General features: G+C 47.8%; 1 protein-coding gene across 1 annotated transcript in view; it reads right to left on the reverse strand.

Moving 5' to 3' along the window:
• The window catches only part of PNCK (pregnancy up-regulated nonubiquitous CaM kinase), a 198,590-nt gene that overhangs the window by 90,776 nt on the left and 86,990 nt on the right, over positions 1-20,824 (reverse strand). Inside the window, exon 3 of the mRNA XM_077478876.1 lies at positions 2,579-2,710. Within this exon, the coding sequence (XP_077335002.1) occupies positions 2,579-2,710 (132 nt within the window). The remainder of the gene's footprint in view (positions 1-2,578; positions 2,711-20,824) is intronic.

A 20,824-nucleotide genomic window follows, 5' to 3' on the forward strand; every position in this document is an offset into this window, starting at 1 on the left:
AGGGACTGCAATGATGGGCACATGAGGCTGCATTCATGGGCACAGTGAGACCGCATTCATGGCACAGTGAAGCTGAATTTGATGAACACAGTGGAGGCTGCAATTGTGGGCACAGTGAGGCTGCAATGGTGGGCACGGTGAGGCCGCATTTGTGGGCACAGTGAGACTGCATTCACGGGCAGAGTAAAGCTGCATTTGGTGGGCACTGTGAGGCTGCATTGATGAGGACAGTGAGGCTGCATTTGATGGGCACTGGTGAGGCTGCCTTGAGCTCTTACCTCAAGTCTTCAGTCTCTGACTATCTCCTGTATCATGTCTGCAGTCTCTGAGGGAGTCTGGAGAGGAGTCAAGAGTGGGAGTGCCGCCAGGATGGGGGTCATGGGAGAAGTCAGACTTGTGTGGACTATGGAGAGGAGACTATAGGATAAAACCAGAGCCACCAAGCTGGAGCCGACTGACTGAGCCCTGCACAGTGCACCTGAGAGGAGGTCAGTGACAGCGCTGCCAGGCCAGTCAAGGGGGGGTCACTGATGTAAGGCAGGAGTGAATACGATAATGTAAGGGGACACTGATATAAAGTGTTTCCCCCTTATATTAGTCCAAGGTGCAGAGCTTATATACGTTCCATCATTGAAGAAACCAATGTAAGAAAAAAATGATGAGGAGACCTCCACCTTTTCCAAGAAATGCAGGAAAGATCACACTGCACCAATGTGTATTGAATCTGCTTGCCAGATTATAGAATAGAGTGGAGCATCAAAAATTATTTTTAGCAACACAACTTCTATTTCCTCTCAGACAGAAAGATGATCAATGGAATGTGGTAAATTCAAATTGATGTCAATCCTCCTCAATCCTCATACATTAAGCTGTCAAAACACTTCAGACTCCAGCGCTCCAAATAGTTTACACATACCATGCAAGGCAAGAGGTGAAGTGACAAAACATAGTGAAGCCAGCTTGTATAAATGTATAAAACTTTAATGTAGTACACTTACAAGAACGAAGTTTCACACGGGCGTAGAAAAAGGCAATTAAAATCGTCAGAAATTCATATCCAGCATGCTTGCATCAGTCAGCCTTACATGTTTCATCCTAAGGGATATCGTCAGAGGCATGACTAAAAGATGCAAGCATGCTCTATATATAATAACCCATTATGAACATCAGGTGCCGAATTCACTTCCAACTGTATGCAAAGTATGTCAGGTTAATACAGTTGGAAGTGATTATAGGGGCACTATGGGAGCTGGGAGGCACTATGGTAGATTTGTGATTCTGCAGCTGGCTCAAGCCTGGAAGGAATGAGGTCGTGGCACAGAAGATGGCCATCAAAGTCACATGGGGTGCCAGCATCCAGACGGATCCTGCCTCTCTGTGACCGAGAAAACCATAGAGGAAATAAGTTCCTCTCAACTTCCTCCACCTACATGACTGCTGCCTATGAGCGCCACCTGCAGTGGAGAAAATAGACCGCACCTGCATACACACTAATCCAGAGGACGGCATATAAAGCAATTCCTCAAATGGTGACCATTTGTGTATTGATTTTTCTATACAGCCTATATCCTTTTAGCAGAAAATTAGAAACAAATCAATCTAGTGATTCACCAAATGCTGGAGATACAAGCTTCTATGCATAGCTTAGCTTTCCTATGTCAGCCTCCAGCAAGGAGAACAGTGAGCAGAACAATGGTGATAACATCAGATCTCACTCCAAATCTCATGGGACTGGGTGTTAAAGGCAGAAGTGCCTTGGATCTGATGCTACACATATACAGAAAGGAGACTCTAGTGACAGGAGTACCTAGGCAGCACGGTGGTGTAGTGGTTAGCACTCTTGCCTAGCAGTAAAATGGGTCGCTGGTTTGAATCCCAGGATTTCACAATTTCAGGAAAAATTCTACACAAAAGAGAAACTTTAGGGTATTTAGTGAAAATTTGTAAATGTTCCCATACCATAGCAAATCTTCACATTTTAAGCCCTTGTACACACGGTCAGACATTCCGACAACCAAATCCGTCAGATTTTGTCCGACGGATTTTGTCCGAAACTGGTGTTGCATACACACGGTCAGACAAAGTTGTCGGAAAATCCGATAGTTCGGAACGTGATGACGTTATTTCGTTAGGACGGGACTAAGTTCAGGCTAGTAGCCAATAGCTTTGGTCTAGGAATTTGATCTGAGCATGCCTGGCACTTTGTCCGATAGGAATTCTCTACAAACGAGCGGACAAAGTCCGATTGGATCATGTTGTCAGAAAATTTTATAGCCCAGCTCTAAAACGTTGTCGGTCGGATATTCCGATGGAAACAGTCCGATGGAGCCCACACACGGTCGGATTATCCGACAATACGGTCCGATCGGACATTTTCCGTCGGAATGTCCGACCGTGTGTACAAGGGCTTAGAGTTCTACTATAAATAAAGGAAAATCAATATGGGATTGATGCATGATCTCCACAGCTGTTTTTTTCCTTGTTTGACAGGTAATAGAAATTTGGGTAGCAAGATCTAATTATACTTATCTCAAAACATGTCCCTACTATTAGCTTGGTCCCTTAATGGCCAACTTACTTCTTAAGGACTGCAATTTCATTTTCCACCACCGCCTCCTTTCCACGCAGGGCCTTCTTTGGGATACATTTTAGGGCTACTAGTCTCTCTGAATCTTTTTCCTGTGCAAGGACCACTTCAGAAAAAGCTCCCCTGAAAAAAAAAAGATACAAAATTAGTATTGAAAGTTACCAAATCAAAAAATATAAATACAGGACAACTCCAATCATCACCACCAATGGCATCTGTGATGCTTAAAACGGAAACTGACCACCACCATGGGAGAGGATGAACCAGGACAGTATGCGTGGTCTTGAGCCTCTTCTTGAAGTTGTTGCATATGTGTGTAGTGCTACCCCTGAAGGAGCCCCTGCTAGAATTAGTCCCTGGATGCCTCCGCCCAGTATTCAGGCACTCTTCAGTGAGCTCTCCAGCCCAGGCCAAGTGAGGAAACTAGCAAAAATGGGATCCTAAGTAATAGGATCACCAGCTCTGCCACAGCTGGGACCTCGGTGAATGGCTGCTGGAACCAAAATAGCTGCTGCAGGAGGGGGTAGCCACGTCCATCCAAATGGGTGGATTCCCTCCCAAAGAAGATGAAGGAGGCACACTACTGCTCTAAATCTCAGATTATTTAGCTGCCTCTACAGTCACCTTCAGAGCACAACTCTCCAGGGATTGGCTGGAGCACAATAAATATTCAGAGTGAGATTTGCTTTGCTCAATCCTCTATGTTCCAGAAGCCTCTGGAAGGCAGGGGATAGCAATCAAACCTACTATCTGTAGGACCCAGCCAAAAAGCAAATCAACAATTGCTCTATTGACTACAGAGGAACCAAAAATACTACATTTGCCTAGCTTCCTAGACACTTAACATAGAGGGTGTTACATGTGCAAAAAAGCTGCCAAGTGCAGCTCCTAATGCCAGTTTGTCCCTCTACCAGACCAGGTCCTCATCCTTATTAATGAGTGGGCTGGCATCTGGACAGAAGACTGATAAGTTATGTCTTGAGGTAGTGGACTTGTGATGAAACCAGGGCAGGATTTATAAGGGGCAAAAGGAGCAATTGCCCCTGGCCCTCTTCTATACAAAAATTATATTAAAACAATATTAAAAAATATATGAAAAAATAATAATGCTGGTTTGAAAAGAATTTGATCTCGATACGAATGGGATCCTGAGCCGCTCCCTGGGGACACTGCTCTCCTCCCGGACACAGAATTGATCCCGTAAGGGGTGTCTAGGTGGAGAGGGGTTCCCCACCAAATCGTGGGTCGCGCTCCATAGCTCTTCATTTAAGAGGTGTTCGCACCAAAGGACATCATCTGGCTGTTTACATAGTCTTATGTATAATGAGCATTATGTTGTTAGTTACTCTGTTTGTTATATCTACAGTTGACATCTAAGACAATGTTCTTTCTGCGTTTTGTGTAATATGTGAAAACCTAATAAAAATCTACTTTAAAAAAAAAAAAAAAAAAAATAATAATGCAACTATATAAAATGTATAATAATAAATGTATCTTGGGAAGTAATATTATGCCAGCCATTATCTGTAAAACTATGGACTGGTATATTGTATCCTTTTTCAAAAATGAATTTTGGCAGCTCAAGCAAACCACACATAGAGCACTACGACTGCATGTGTGTGGCCACAGAATGACGTTGATGGACCACTCGTTTTTTTTTTAGTTTTTTTTTGCCTTCACTTCTCTATGTTTCTATAACAAGAAAAGCAGCAAAAACAGTTCCCTTGCAGCCAGCAACAATAGACCCCACTAAGCAACAATAGATTCCCCCCATGAATAATGAATCCCCCCAGAAAAAATAGACCCACCCAGTAACAATAGATCTCCCATAAAACAATAGACCTCCACCCCAGCAACAATAGATCCTCCCAGCAATAAAAGGTTCCCCCAGCAACAGATGCCCCATACAACATTATACCCCCCGACACCCAGGAAAAAATGGATCTCAATTGCAAAATACCACCTTTAGCAACAACGGACCCCCAGCAGCAACAACAGATGTCCCAGCGGCCTGCATCAATAGATCCTCCAGGAGCCAGCAGCAATAGACCTCTCCCTCAACAGTACAGCCCTCTTAGCAACTATTGCCCCTTAACAACATAAGACCCCCCTTCCCCCCCCCAGAAGCAACAGACACCCATGCAAAAATAGATCCCCACCGGCAAAAATATGAGCTGTGTCTAAAAAGTTTGGCGAATCTTTGGATCTCAATGGTAACATGGGCCAGGTGCACACACATGCACATGGATATCCAGAGACACGTCAGGAATTGCCACCTAATGTGGAGTACATGTGACCATCAGGGTAAACCCGCTGCAGGCAGTTAAACGTAATCTGTGTGAGAGGTAGGGTCACAGTGCAATGGAGCAACGAGTGAACATCAAGTTCTGCTACAAATTGGGAAAACAGCGGCGCATGAAATGTTGGTGCAAGTGTATGGGACTGAAGCCATGAGCAGAACATGTGTTTACGACTGATTCAAATGCTTTCGCAATGGGAAGGAGAATGATGAGCCATGTTCTGGTTGGCTGTTGACAAGCAGAACCCCAGACATGAGTGATCGAGTGCGACAAATGCTGGCACGAGATCGGTGATTGACTCTACGATTGATGGAGGCGGAATTGGGCATTAGCAAGGACACAGTGCGCACTGCCCACTGACCACCAATTTGAGGGGTGTTCTTCCCACTGACTGACCAATGTAAGGGACATTCTTCTCAATGACCACCAATGTAAGTAGAATAATTATGGGGTGGTTCTGAAGTTCCCCTCTTTATTAAAAATATGTATTGTCTATTCCTATAATTAGCTAGTCTATAAAAGCTCTGATAATATTAAAGGTGATGATATAATAACAATGTTAGCAATAGAAATAACCACAATGCTCAAGAAGCAAAGGTTTCATTTATATACAAAGAGGACATAGATGATACATTATGTAAGGTCATCTTCCCACTGGCCACCAATGTAAGGAACCGTCTTCCCACTGGCAAAATTTTTTTAAGGAACATTCTTCTCACTGACCACCAATGTAAGGAACATTCTTCCCTATGACAACCACTTTAAGGCGCATTTATCCCACTGACCACTAATGTAAGAAGCATTCTTCCTACTGACCACCAATGTAAGGAACATTCTTCCCACTGACCACCAATGTAAGGAACATTCTTCCCACTGATCACCAATGTAAGGAGCATTCTTCCCACTGACCACCAATGTAAGGAACATTCTTCCAACTGGCCACCAATGTAAGGGACATTCTTCCCACGGACCATCATTGTAAGCAACATTCTTCCCACTGACCACCAATGTAAGGGATATTCTTCCCACTAACCACCAATGTAAGGAACATTCTTCCTACTGACCATCAATGTAAGCAACATTCTGCCCACTGACCTCCAATGTAAGGAACATTCTTCCTACTGACCACCAATGTAAGGAAAATTCTTCCTACTGACCGCCAATGTAAGGAACATTCTTCCCACTGACTACCAATGTAAGGAACATTCTTCCAACTGACTACCAATGTAAGAAACATTCTTCCAACTGACTGCCAATGTAAGGAACATTCTTCCTACTGACCGCCAATGTAAGGAACATTCTTCCTACTGACCACCAATGTAAGGAACATTCTTCCTACTGACCACCAGTGTAAGGAACATTCCTCCCAATGACCACCAATGTAAGGGACATTCTTCCTATTGACCACCAATGTTGAGTCTGCATGTTGGGCACCGGACTCTAAACTCAAAATTTTGGTTCTAGAGTGACTGACTTCCATCAATTCACAACCCCACTATACTGCATATCAAGGACTCTAAGGCCGCGTACACACGGGCGGACTGTTCGCCCAACCTTGTCCGCTGAACAGTGTTTGGGCGGACAGTCCGCTCGTGTGTGGGCTTTCAGCGGACAGTTTCAGCGGACAGTTGGACGGACAAAGTCTTTCGGAAATTCCGAAAAACTGTCCGCTGAAACTGTGTTTGAGCGAACAGTCCGCCCGTGTGTGGGCCTGTCCGCTGTACTTTCGAAATGAGCGGACTGTTCCCGCTCGGAAAGTCCGCCCATTTCGAGCGCGTGTACAGGTAGGCGGGGCCCGCGAAGGAGACGTCGCGGGCTCCGCCGCCTGGAATGGGCTTAAAGGGGAACCCCAACGCCGAAAAAAATCGGCGTGGGGGTTCCCCCCAAGTCCACACCAGACCCTTGTCCGAGCACGCTACCCGGCCGGCCAGGAAAGGGGGGCGAGCGAGCGCGCCCCCCCTCCTGAGCCGTACCAGGCCGCGTGCCCTCAACATGGGGGGTGCCTTGGGGAAGGGGGGGCCGCGCGGCCCCCCCACCCCAAAGCACCTTGTCCCCATGTTGATGAGGACAAGGGCCTCTTCCCGACAACCCTGGCCGTTGGTTGTCGGGGTCTGCGGGCGGGGGGCTTATCGGAATCCGGGAGCCCCCTTTAAGAAGGGGGCCCCCGGATACCGGCCCCCCACCCTATGTGAATGAGTATGGGGTACAATGTACCCCTACCCATTCACCTGTGAAATAAAGTACAAAAAAAAACACAACACATGGAAAAAGTATTTTATTGCACAGCTCCGGGGGTCTTCCGTCTTCGGGGGTCTTCTCGCCGGACTCCTCCGCTATGTGTGTGTAGCTCTTTTGCTAGCGGAGGAGTCCGGCTTTCTTCCTCCCCGCCGCCGGCCTCTTCTCCCGACTTCGGGGGTCTTGTCCCCCTCTTCGGTTCTTCTGCCGGGCCACCGCGCCTTCTTGTAGCTCTTTTACAGGCGGTGGCCCGGTCTTCTGTCGCCGCTGTCGTCGTCGCCGCCGCCGCCGCCTTCCGTTCTTGTTCTTCTTCTTGTTCTTCTTCTTCTTCTCCTGGAGATGTTGACTCGACGAGCTCTCCGGCCGGAATGCCAGGGACACGCTCCGCTGCCACTTATATAGTGACAATGGGGCGGTGTCACATGGTATATGTCACATGGGTTGGTCACATGGGTTGATGTCACATGGGGACTATGACATCGTAAGGGGGCGGGGTCACCATGTGACCAACCCATGTGACATATACCATGTGACACCGCCCCATTGTCACTATATAAGTGACCGCACAGCGCGGCTCTGGCATTCCGGCCGGAGAGATCGTCGAGTCAACATCTCCAGGAGAAGAAGAAGAAGAACAAGAAGAAGAACAAGAACGGAAGGCGGCGGTGGCGGCGACGACGACAGCGGCGACAGAAGACCGGGCCACCGCCTGTAAAAGAGCTACAAGAAGGCGCGGTGGCCCGGCAGAAGAACCGAAGAGGGGGACAAGACCCCCGAAGTCGGGAGAAGAGGCCGGCGGCGGGGAGGAAGAAAGCCGGACTCCTCCGCTAGCAAAAGAGCTACACACACATAGCGGAGGAGTCCGGCGAGAAGACCCCCGAAGACGGAAGACCCCCGGAGCTGTGCAATAAAATACTTTTTCCATGTGTTGTGTTTTTTTTTGTACTTTATTTCACAGGTGAATGGGTAGGGGTACATTGTACCCCATACTCATTCACATAGGGTGGGGGGCCGGTATCCGGGGGCCCCCTTCTTAAAGGGGGCTCCCGGATTCCGATAAGCCCCCCGCCCGCAGACCCCGACAACCAACGGCCAGGGTTGTCGGGAAGAGGCCCTTGTCCTCATCAACATGGGGACAAGGTGCTTTGGGGTGGGGGGGCCGCGCGGCCCCCCCTTCCCCAAGGCACCCCCCATGTTGAGGGCACGCGGCCTGGTACGGCTCAGGAGGGGGGGCGCGCTCGCTCGCCCCCCTTTCCTGGCCGGCCGGGTAGCGTGCTCGGACAAGGGTCTGGTGTGGACTTGGGGGGAACCCCCACGCCGATTTTTTTCGGCGTTGGGGTTCCCCTTTAAGCCCATTCCAGGCGGCGGAGCCCGCGACGTCTCCTTCGCGGGCCCCGCCTACCTGTACACGCGCTCGAAATGGGCGGATTTGCCTCCTCCTTACGTGGGCGAGTCCGTTCATTTCAAAAGTTGAGCGAACTGTTTGCCCAACCTTGTTCGTCAAACAGTCCGCTCGTGTGTGGGCAAGTCCGCTCATGCAAATTTTGAGCGGACTGTTTGCCGAAACTGTTTGACGAACAAGGTTGGGCAAACAGTCCGCGCGTGTGTACGCGGCCTAAGGTGTCAAGCCACCCAACCACCAGGGGGGGTCCCTAACTGCTCCCAGGGGGTAAGGGGGTGCTATATAATGAATTTATTTATTTATTTATTTTTACATTTCGCCCATACATACAGAGGAGAGTATTGATGTGGGTTGGGTTGGAGGGTTTTAATCGGTTTGCTGCCTTTTAGACAATACAGAGACGTCTATAGTAGATTTTTAATAAATGAGTTAAGGCTCCCGGAATACGGATCAGTGTTATCACCACCTAATTATTTTGTGAATCGCACCTCGTTCATTCTACAGCGCTGCTAAGCTACAGTTAAGATGACACAAGTGGTCCCATTTACTCGATTTCCCCTCTATTTGTTTCATTGCTGCTTCTTCTAAGTCTTCGGCCTCTACATGCTAGTGACTTTCTGCTCTGCCGAAGGGACATCCACCTACGCACTGCATGCTCAGAGCCCACGCTCGCCCCTTCCGTCGCTCGCTAACTAGCAATCCTCCTAGTTAACGGGGGGCGGGGGGGGGGGAGGCTGGCATCAACTCCCACAGACGATGGCACTGTGTGGGAGGAGGAGGGCAGCATCAACGGCATCCAGCCAGGCTGATATGATGGCTGGAAAATAAGGCGGAGGAGGGGAGAGATTGGATTAATCAGCTGCGTGTCGGTGGAGCAGGCAGCGCTGTGATGTTACACACAACTTCCAGCTGATTCCCCTGATTACAGCAGCCTCGTGCTGCACGTTACTTACTGTAAATGTCCTGGTGCTACACCTAGGCACGCATGACTGGCCCTCCCTCCCCTTCCCTGACATGTCGTGGGCACAGGCACGTAATTAAGACAGCAGGCGGAATAAGAAAAAACATATCCTTACAGCAGAAGTCAGATCCAGAAATACCGTATCCACATATCTCTTTTATTTTATTATATTACAGACAAATGCTTGAAATATTAAAGATCACTCAAAATTCTCACCACAAGAAAAATAAAGAAAAACTTCAGCCGAAAATAAGAAAGAAAACGAATAGCCGAACAGTCTACTGACTGGAATGGTACCAGCTGATTGGAGAAAAACCAAAGTAGCACCAATATTTAAAAAATACATCCCTGGGAATTACAGACCAGTTGGCCTAACATCAATTGTAGTCACAGTCTTCAAGCGGGAAATGCGATACTCCTAAGAACCTAGGCCTGAGGTGTGCCTTGGCCCAGCTGGTCAGTATGCATGAAAAGAGGGCATACCCTGAATGTAAGAATAAGAACAAAATACTATGAGAATGTATGAAAGACTGGGGGAACGGGTGGGGGGAACCCAGAAATCCAGCCAACACTGGCCCTGACAGAGGAGGAGGTTTAAATAACCCTCTCAGGCTCCTCCTACAAATACAGGCTGGCCTACGGCCAGCCTTCCAACTTGTAGTTAGAGTATTCAAGTGGGAAATGCAATACTCCTAAGAACCAAGGCCTGAGGTGTGCCTTGGCCTAGCTGGTCAGTATGCCTGAAAAGAGGGCAAAAAGACACAAATTTAGGTGAAGAAGGGAAGGTAATGAACCATCACAGATAACGGTGTGCTCCCGGACGGCAACAGAAAGTATCCAGCAAGTAACCGGAAAGTATCCGCTGTGACAAAAGAAAACACCGACTCCTGACATGGTGATGAGAAGGAACCCCCTATAGAACCTGCAAAACTACCCCGAACCCAACTAAACATCCCCTGAAAGATTGAATTGAGCCTGATGCCTGAGACACCCAGACCCGAGAATGAACCGCTTGAGAAATGAGAGGATACGTGGGGGGTAAAGGAACAAGGCCTGGCCCGAAGAACCCCTGCAAATGATGGCGAAATACCTCAACGAACACCAGTGAAATAGCTCAGAGACATACACCCCCCCCCCCCCCCCAAGAGGGTGAGTGGCAAAAAAAGACCACTAGCAGGAGTGCGAAAAACTGGATACCTGATGGATGTGATGGAGTAAGCGGATTAGGCCCATGCACCATGGCAATAATATTGTCAAACATGGAGAAACCATGCCAGACACAGGACCCTGATCCCACCGGATATGATCGGGTCATGCTTCAGCCTGCGACCTAACAGCTGAGTCAGAACCCTGAACCAAGGAAGGAGGGCCAGACTCCCTCCCGGGGAAATAGTCCCATGGCATGACCCAGACATACCCAAGGTGACTGAAGCCCCCCCCCCCCCCTACTTGGAACAGGCTGGGGATTGGAAAAAACGACTGGACTGACGTCCCTTAGTAGAACTCCAGGCAATATATTAGACAAGAACAGAGCCAAGAGTGGAATCCAGAATCATTATGACGTCTGCCCAACCTAACACCCACGGACCGTCACGGGGACGTGGCTTAGCACACACCCTGAGAGAGACTATACATCCCTGGGTGGTAACCAGGCCTCAACACAACAGGACATCAACTGAAGAAATTTTTTTCCACTGCTTCTGACCCAAGGGTGAGCCCAGAGGAGAAACGACATCTGCACCAATCAACTAGCCCCCAACAACGGCCGGGCTGATGGAAGTGAGTGCAAGCATGGTTGCTACCGGTATGGATGCCAAGACGGCCCAACCTGAAACACAAACTAGAGAAAAGACAGACAACCAGACAGGAGAACAACAATGCCTCCCCCCCCCGCCTACCTAAGAATGAAACATGAGCAGAAAAGTCAATACCACTGTGTGTGAATGACAAAGGACTACCAGAGTATGCCATCGAGGCTGAAATACTATGACAGACATGCTGGGCAGCAACACGAAGACATCAACGCTATGGCAGAAAACGCTATGACAGAAAAACGCTATGACAGAAAAATACTATGACAGAAACGCTGAAACTTAATGCTGATGCAGAAACGTAGAGACAGAAATCCAGGAGCAGAACGCAATGACAGCAAAACCAAGACTGAAACGCTGAGGCATAAATGCAAAGCCAGAATCCTGGGGCAAAAATGCTATAACAGAAAACTGAGACAGCGAAGCCACAGCAGAATCCTGGCCAGAAATGCAATGACCGAAAAAACGCTGAGACTGAACGCTGAGACAGGAATGCAAAGACAGAAATCCTGGGGCAGAAACGCTATGATCGAAAATGCTAAGACTGAATGCCGAGCCAGACAAAAGCTGGGGCAGAACACTATGCCAGAAAAGCACGCAATGACAGAAATGCTGGGGCAGAACACTATGACAGAAATACTGGGGTATTGATGCCAAGACAGAAATGCTTGGGCAGAATACTATGAAAGAAATGCTGGGCAGCATGCTGGGGCGGACCCCTGTGACAGAAATGCTGGGGCGGACCACTGTGACAGATTCCTGGTGTGAAACACTGACAGACATCCTGGGGCAGAACACTATGACAGAAGTCCTGGGGCAGAAAAACGCTAAGACAGAAGTCCTGGGGCAGAGAAACGCTAAGACAGAAGTCCCGGGGCAGAAAGCTAAGACAGACATGCCGGGGCAGAACGCTATGACAGGAATCCAGGGGCAGGGCGCTATGACAGGAATCCAGGGGCAGGACGCTATGACAGGAATCCAGGGGCAGGACACTATGACAGGAATCCAGGGGCAGGACGCTATGACAGGAATCCAGGGGCAGGATGCTATGACAGGAATCCAGGGGCAGGACGCTATGACAGAAATCCAGGGGCAGGACGCTATGACAGGAATCCAGGGGCAGGACGCTATGACAGGAATCCAGGGGCAGGACGCTATGACAGGAATCCAGGAGCAGGACGCTATGACAGGAATCCAGGGGCAGGACGCTATGACAGGAATCCAGGGGCAGAACGCTATGACAGGAATCCAGGAGCAGAACGCTATAACAGAAATCCAGGGGCAGAAACGCTATGACAGAAATGCTGGACCACACGCTATGACAGAAAAGCTGGACAGAACGCCAAGACTGAAATGCTGGACATAACGCTATGACGGAAATGCTGGACAGAACGCTATGACGGAAATGCTGGACAGAACGCTAAGATGGAAATGCTGGACAGAACGCTATGACAGAAATGCTGGACAGAACGCTATGACAGAAATGCTGGACAGAACGCTATGACAGAAATGCTGGACAGAGAACGCTATGACAGAAATGCTGGACAGAGAACGCTATGACAGAAATGCTGGAAAGAAAACGCTATGACGGAAATGCTGGACAGAAACGCTGTGACGGAAAGCTGGACAGAACGCTATGACAGAAATGCTGGACAGAATTCTATGACAGAAATGCTGGACAGAACGCTGCGACAGAAAAAAGCTGCAATGACAGAAACCGCTGGACAGATCGCTGGCTGCGATAAACATTGACCATGCTATGATGGAAATGCTGGACAGAAACGCTAAGACCGAAAAAACTGGACAGAACGCTATGACAGAAATGCTGGACAGAACGCTATGACAGAAATCCAGGGGCAGGACGCTATGACAGGAATCCAGGGGCAGGACGCTATGACAGGAATCCAGGGGCAGGACGCTATGACAGGAATCCAGGGGCAGGACGCTATGACAGGAATCCAGGGGCAGGACGCTATGACAGGAATCCAGGGGCAGAACGCTATGACAGGAATCCAGGAGCAGAACGCTATAACAGAAATCCAGGGGCAGAAACGCTATGACAGAAATGCTGGACCACACGCTATGACAGAAAAGCTGGACAGAACGCCAAGACTGAAATGCTGGACAGAACGCTATGACGGAAATGCTGGACAGAACGCTATGACGGAAATGCTGGACAGAACGCTAAGATGGAAATGCTGGACAGAACGTTATGACAGAAATGCTGGACAGAGAACGCTATGACAGAAATGCTGGACAGAGAACGCTATGACAGAAATGCTGGAAAGAAAACGCTATGACGGAAATGCTGGACAGAAACGCTGTGACGGAAAGCTGGACAGAACGCTATGACAGAAATGCTGGACAGAATTCTATGACAGAAATGCTGGACAGAACGCTGCGACAGAAAAAAGCTGCAATGACAGAAACCGCTGGACAGATCGCTGGCTGCGATAAACATTGACCATGCTATGATGGAAATGCTGGACAGAAACGCTAAGACCAAAAAAACTGGACAGAACGCTATGACAGAAATGCTGGACAGAACGCTATGACAGAAATCCAGGGGCAGGACGCTATTACAGGAATCCAGGGGCAGGACGCTATGACAGGAATCCAGGGGCAGGACGCTATGACAGGAATCCAGGGGCAGGACGCTATGACAGGAATCCAGGGGCAGGACGCTATGACAGGAATCCAGGGGCAGAACGCTATGACAGGAATCCAGGAGCAGAACGCTATAACAGAAATCCAGGGGCAGAAACGCTATGACAGAAATGCTGGACCACACGCTATGACAGAAAAGCTGGACAGAACGCCAAGACTGAAATGCTGGACAGAACGCTATGACGGAAATGCTGGACAGAACGCTATGACGGAAATGCTGGACAGAACGCTAAGATGGAAATGCTGGACAGAACGCTATGACAGAAATGCTGGACAGAACGCTATGACAAAAATGCTGGACAGAACGCTATGACAGAAATGCTGGACAGAGAACGCTATGACAGAAATGCTGGACAGAGAACGCTATGACAGAAATGCTGGAAAGAAAACGCTATGACGGAAATGCTGGACAGAAACGCTGTGACGGAAAGCTGGACAGAACGCTATGACAGAAATGCTGGACAGAATTCTATGACAGAAATGCTGGACAGAACGCTGCGACAGAAAAAAGCTGCAATGACAGAAACCGCTGGACAGATCGCTGGCTGCGATAAACATTGACCATGCTATGATGGAAATGCTGGACAGAAACGCTAAGACCGAAAAAACTGGACAGAACGCTATGACAGAAATGCTGGACAGAACGCTATGACAGAAAAATGCTGGACAGAACGCTATGACAGAAAAATGCTGGACAGAACGCTATGACAGAAATGCTGGACAGAACGCTATGACAGAACGCTAGACAGAAATGCTGGACAGAATGCTAAACAGAAATGCTGGACAGAACGCTAGACAGAAAAAATGCTGGACAGAACGCTGGCTGCAATAAAACATAGACCATAGAAAGTAACAAGTACAAACAGCAAACCTGGCCTCAGGTCGTTGCCATGGCAGCCGTGGGTGGTCTGATACCCACTGACACTGCTGCGGGACGCCAGTTTGTGGGGAAAAAAGGAGTTACTGGCGAGGACTGCCCATCCCCAGTGAGCACCAGAAGTGACCCACGGCCTGCCCCCCTCATGAACCAGACATACATGAGGAGAGGAGCAGGCGGGCGGCCGATCACACCCCTCCCCCCTACCCCACGAGGTGTGCATGCTGGCCAGGTGGAGCCGGGAAGCTTATTGAGAGACGGACGGCCCCCCGCTCCCCCCCCCCCTCTGGCATGAGCGCCGGGAAACAACGGGCGGGCTGCACGCAGTCCCCACAGAGCTGTGGGGAGATTGGAGAGGAAGGATGGCCAGAAGAACGCCCCCCCCCACGCTCCCCCCAGCATGAGCAGCGGCTCTACGCTGGCACTACGGCTCTGTGGGGAGATAGTAAAAGAGGATGGATGGACGGCCGGACGAACGCCCCCGCTCCCCCGGCATGAGCGCTGGGAAAAGTGGGCGACTGAGGGGAGAAAGTAAGGGGGCAGATGCAAGAAACCTGGCTACAAGGGGGAGTACAGAGGGTGGTGATAAATGGGGAGTACTCGGAATGGTCCGGGGTGGAAAGTGGGGTTCCCTTGGGTTCTGTCCTGGGACCAATCCTGTTTAATTTATTCATAAATGACCTGGAGGGTGGGATAAACAGCTGAATCTCTGTATTTGTGGACTACACTAAGCTAAGCAGGGCAATAACTTCTCTGCAGGATGTGGAAACCTTGCAAGAAGACCTGAACAATTTAATGGAGTTGGCAACTACATGAAAAATTAGGTTTAATGTGGAAAAATTTTAAATAATGCATTTGGGTAGCAAAAATATGAATGTATTTCTACTCACTGGGGAGAACCTCTGGGGGAATTTAGGATGAAAAGGGACCTGGGGGTCCTAGTAGATGATTGGCTCAGCAATGGCATGCAATGCCAAGCTGCTGTAAGCAAAGCAAACAGAATATTTGCATGCAGTAAAAAGGGGAGTCACTAAAGAGATAAAACAATAATTCTCCCACTCTACAAGACTCTGGTCTGGCCATACCTGGAATATGCTGTCCAGTTCTGGGCACCATTCCTCAGGAAGGATGTACTGGAACTGGAGAGAGTCCAGAGAAGGACAACAAAGCTAATAAAGGGTCTGGAGGATATTAGTTATGAAGAAAGGCTGCGAGCACTGTACTTATTCTCTCTGGAGAAGACGCTTGAGAAGGGATATGATTTCAATGTACAAATACCGTACTGGTGACCCCACCATAGGGATAAAGCTTTTCTGCAAAAGGAAATTTAATAAAACATTCACTAAAATTAGAAGAAAAGGTTTAACCTTAAACTACGTAGAGGGTTTTTTACTGTAAGAGAAGTTTGGATGTGGAATTCCCTTCCACAGGTGGTGGTCTCAGTGGGGGGCATCAATAGTTTAAAAAAAACTATTAGATAAGCACCTGAACGACCACAACATACAGGTATATGCAATGTAATACTGACATATAATCGCACACATTGGTTGGACTTGATGGAGATTGGTATCTTTTTTCAACCTCGCCTACTATGTAATAGCCCATTAAAATATATTTTTTTTAAATGTTTTTTTTGCTGTTTCAATCCAGAAATTTGCCCCCACGGTACTAGTTTTTGCCACTAGATGTCCTCAGCCTGATGGCCAACATCATTCCACCTACTGCTTTTGAGCCCAAGTCACCCTGGATCTGCTCCCAGTCACAGCAACCTGGTAAATATGCAGCAAGAAATTTCCTTAATCCAAATTCCAGGCTACAAAATTATCAGGATACAAGTACCCACTGACGTGTTTCAGCCACTGAGGGCCTTAGCCATAGCTCATAGATCCGCCCCAGCCTGTAACTGGGCAGTGAAAGGAGAAGCAGCACAAGGATGATTTTATGACAGGTGGGTGACCTGTCCCTACTTAGCTACATGTAAAATTCGTGCCAAGCAAGGGAGCCAGGGTCTTAAGCAGACTCTGCCAGACCCAAGATGGCTGCCAAAATCACATGAGGAACCGGCAATCAATCAGATAGCTGTCTCTTGTGACCCAGGAAACCAAAGAGGAACTAGTCTCCTCTTCAGTTCATCTCCCTCTGCAATGCTGCTGTAGTTGAGAGCCATCTGCAGTGGAGAAAATAGACTGTCTTCCTACATGCTTCTGGCCAGCACATGAACTGATTGGCTCCTTGTACAGCTTTTTCCTTTCACACTCCAGCTCTTCTGTACAGGGAGTACAAAGGGCTGATACCAGGTCAAATCCAGGTACTTACACATCTTATGTTTAACGAGTGGCGATTTATGCTCAATATTTGGGGGGGGGGGGGTGGCAAAGAAATTCTGATCAGTGCCCACCCCCCCTTGCATGGAAGATGGACAGCGGTGATCAGTGGCCTTACCTTAGGAGGCCTTTGCTGCATTTTGCTCTAGCTTGCTGAGGGAAGAGCCGAGGCCATTGCTTCTCCTTCCGGACGAACAGGAAGTGGGTCCTAAACCCTTGAAATCCATGCGTCTGGTGCCCTGCATGCAGATTAGGGGCCAGGTGCATGGATCAGGGTGGGTAGCACCCATGTGCCCCTAATGGATGAGCCGCTACTATATTTAACCCCTTCCCACCAGCGTCCCTTCTGAAAGCCCAAGGACGGGAAGGATCAGCGATCATGTGACCACCATGACTGGCTGTCACAGTGGTCCCATGATCAGAAACTGGTCCCGCCAGCTACCAATCACTAGTTCAGACTGAGAGACGTTTTTGGCACCTTGGTATCTATGCTTCGGTCACCCATAATGCATGTGCGTTAAAGCCCACCCTTCTGCCGCAGCACATATGTTTTACATGGGCAGCAATAGATTAAAAAAAAAAGAAATTTATGATGTATTAATGTTTAGAAAGCTCCAATAAGTTGATCCTTTATATCTACCTGGAGGTCAGTTTTAAGCTAGCCTTACACAGCTAGATCTTTTGTTCAACAGTGGAGGTTTTCTAAACGTTCATCCTGTTTTCTAATGGCTAACGGGCACAAATTGTTTTTGACTATAGTGATGAGAAAAATTGAAGGCTAAAGTTGGGCTAAAGTTATCTTTTAGACCACGGTTAACTCTAAACTGATGACTTGTAGGGACTTGTAAAGAGTCGATCATGGAAAATGCAGGGTTCTGAAGTTTATCTCCGCTTTATGGGCAATTGCTGGCAGAAATGTCAAATACCTATGAATGTGGTGATTATCATACCTCTAAGTGGGGGGATACTCCCTCTTTATACAGTTATCTTGAACAGGTGTACTTATTGAAAGATTTCCCCTCCCCATGTGGCAATTCAAAAATGTCTGCACTGGGACAATGTTTTCCAGGGTCCATAGTCTCATGTCAAATGGGTGATTCTGCTGCTGGAGACACATCTCCAGTGGTAAGTGGGCTACTTGTCGGTCCCTATCGAATCGCCTCTTAGCAATCCAAACACTGTTAATTTTGACAAATCATAGCCAATCTTCTTTGACTTAATCATCGCCAACCTTCTAGGACCACAAGCAACTTTGGTTTGCTTGTGGTTTGGTCCTAAAGCTGACCGAGGAAAAAAAAAATTAGTAACTCTCATGCCCCATACACACAAGCAGATTTTCCATCGGAAAAAACTTGAATGGTTTTTCTGACGGAATTCCGCTCAAGCTTGGCTTGACTACACACGGTCACATAAAAGTTCTCTTAATTTTCGTCCGTTAAGAACACGGTGACGAACAACACTACGATGAGCCGAGGAAATACAGTTCAATGCTTCCGATCATGTGTCGAATTGTTTCTGAGCATGCCTAGGAATTTTGCACGTCGGAATTTGTACAGACGATTGGAATTTCCATTCGGAACTTTTTCCAACCGAAAAATAGAGAGCCTGCTCTCAATCTTTTGCTGGCTTGAATTCTGCAAGCAAAAGTCCAATGGAGCTTACACACGGTCGGAATTTCTGCCCAAAAGCTCACATCTGACTTTTGCTGGCAGAATTTCTGATCGTGTGTGTGGGGCTTTACTCTAAAGTATCTCTTCTTCATTTTCATTGGAAGTAAATTATGAATTCCAAGCAGATGCAATGTGCCGTCATTGAGTTCTTGACGAATGAGGGTTGCAGGCTGTCCAAAACCCATAGCAAGGACTATAGAATGTTTTACAGAGATTACACCATTGACCAGAGCAATGTCTTGTCATTGGTTACGCTTTTCAATAATGTGATCTCCATGAACATTATATAGCCTTCTCTGGATGTTGGAAAGCCTGCACCCCTCCTTCGTCAAAAACTCAACGCTGTCACGTTTCTTCTTCTCAAAATACATTATTTACCTGCAATGAAAAAGAAGTGGAGGCGTTACTACAGAAGAAGAAAGGAAAGATGGAAATGCACACCGGAAAACCAGCAGGTTTCAAATGTGACCGAAAGGGATTCAGCTCTGCCTCCTCATGCTCTACCTCGTTTCACCCACTCATTGGCTTAGTTTTGCCTCCTCGTCCCATCAATGCATTTTACCCACTCATTGGCTTAGTCATAGTCATCATACCTTATTTTACAGTTGATGATCTGGAGAAACAAGCCCTTGGGGAGCTGCACCCAGCTGAATTTGAATTACCGTGTCAATCCAATGAAGCTTCGAGCAGCACTCTGTATTTATCTGGATCTCACTATAGAGGAAGGGTAATGGGCCGTACACACGATAGTATTTTCCGACAACCAATGTTGGACGTGAGCTTGTTGTCGGACAGTCCGACCGTGTGTATACTCCATAGAACATTTGTTTTTGGAATTTCCGCCAACAAATGCTTGAGAGCAGGTTCTCAAATTCCGAGCATGTGTACACAATTCCGACGCACAAAAGTCCCCGCATGCTCGGAATCGAGCAGAAGATCCGCACTGGCTATTGAACTTTTCTTGACGTTCGGAATTTCTGATAACATTTGTGTGATCGTGTGTATGCAAGACATGTTTGAGCCAACATCCTTTGGAAAAAAAATCCACGGTTTTGTTGTCGGAAAATCCTATCATGTGTACATAGCTTTACTCTACCAGCATGTGAAATGTTGATGATCTGTGTAAATTAATAAGAAATTATGCCCACTTTTGCATTACTTTCAGTACAGCCTTCGTAGTATCAATGGATGTTGAAAACAGGGTGTATGGCCTCTTGGGCAACTGACCAATCCACCCTACCCCCCCTTATAACAAATCTTCAGTGAAAATCTGCATCTTGTCTTTGACAAGAGTAAATATGTGTAGTTAATAGACAAGAGGGGCTGTCTGATCGACTTAAACACGGCGGGATGTCTATAGCTTCCAGAAGGCCACAGGTTGTCTCTTCCAATCACTGGTGGTAAGGATACACAAGAGGTCCCCTTGAGCTGCAGCTTGTCTAGCCGGGTGATCAGTAAACTCAGCGGGAAAACAAAGCCTGCGCAGATAGAAAGTGACAGACAACATGGAAGTGTGTGTGTCACAGTAGCAAGCCAACTGAGCAAGTCAACCTTTCCATGCTCCTGTCCCTCACAGCGTGTTCCGACTGCTGTCATTCTGTCTGCAGGGTGCAAACACCCTCCAATGTGCCAGTGCTCCTTTCAACAGGGAGGCCCCTCGTTCCTCTACCAATACCACGTTCCATCACCGCTGAAATGTTTCTAGGTTTAAACTAAGCAGACATGCTGGTGCACCAAAGATTTCACAGCAGATATCTAGTCTTGTTAAAGGGATTTCTTGTTTTCATGGATACATCACTACAGATAAGCCTGGGTGGAAGACAGAAGCCCTGAGCATGTAGGTTGTGTCTGCTCTGTACTCTATCACTGCCTAACAGAAAGCAAGCAACAAAATCACTGCATGGAAAAGAATGCTTTTAATACTCATATGGGGATGTTTATTCCTTTTCCATATAATCAGCATATACTTATATACAGGGAACCCAAGGGA

The sequence above is a fragment of the Lithobates pipiens genome, unplaced genomic scaffold, assembly GCF_037356315.1.
Source record: "Lithobates pipiens isolate NorthernLeopardFrog02 unplaced genomic scaffold, aLitPip1_a1.2 Scaffold_1, whole genome shotgun sequence".
In the NCBI taxonomy this organism is placed as follows: Eukaryota; Metazoa; Chordata; class Amphibia; order Anura; family Ranidae; genus Lithobates; species Lithobates pipiens.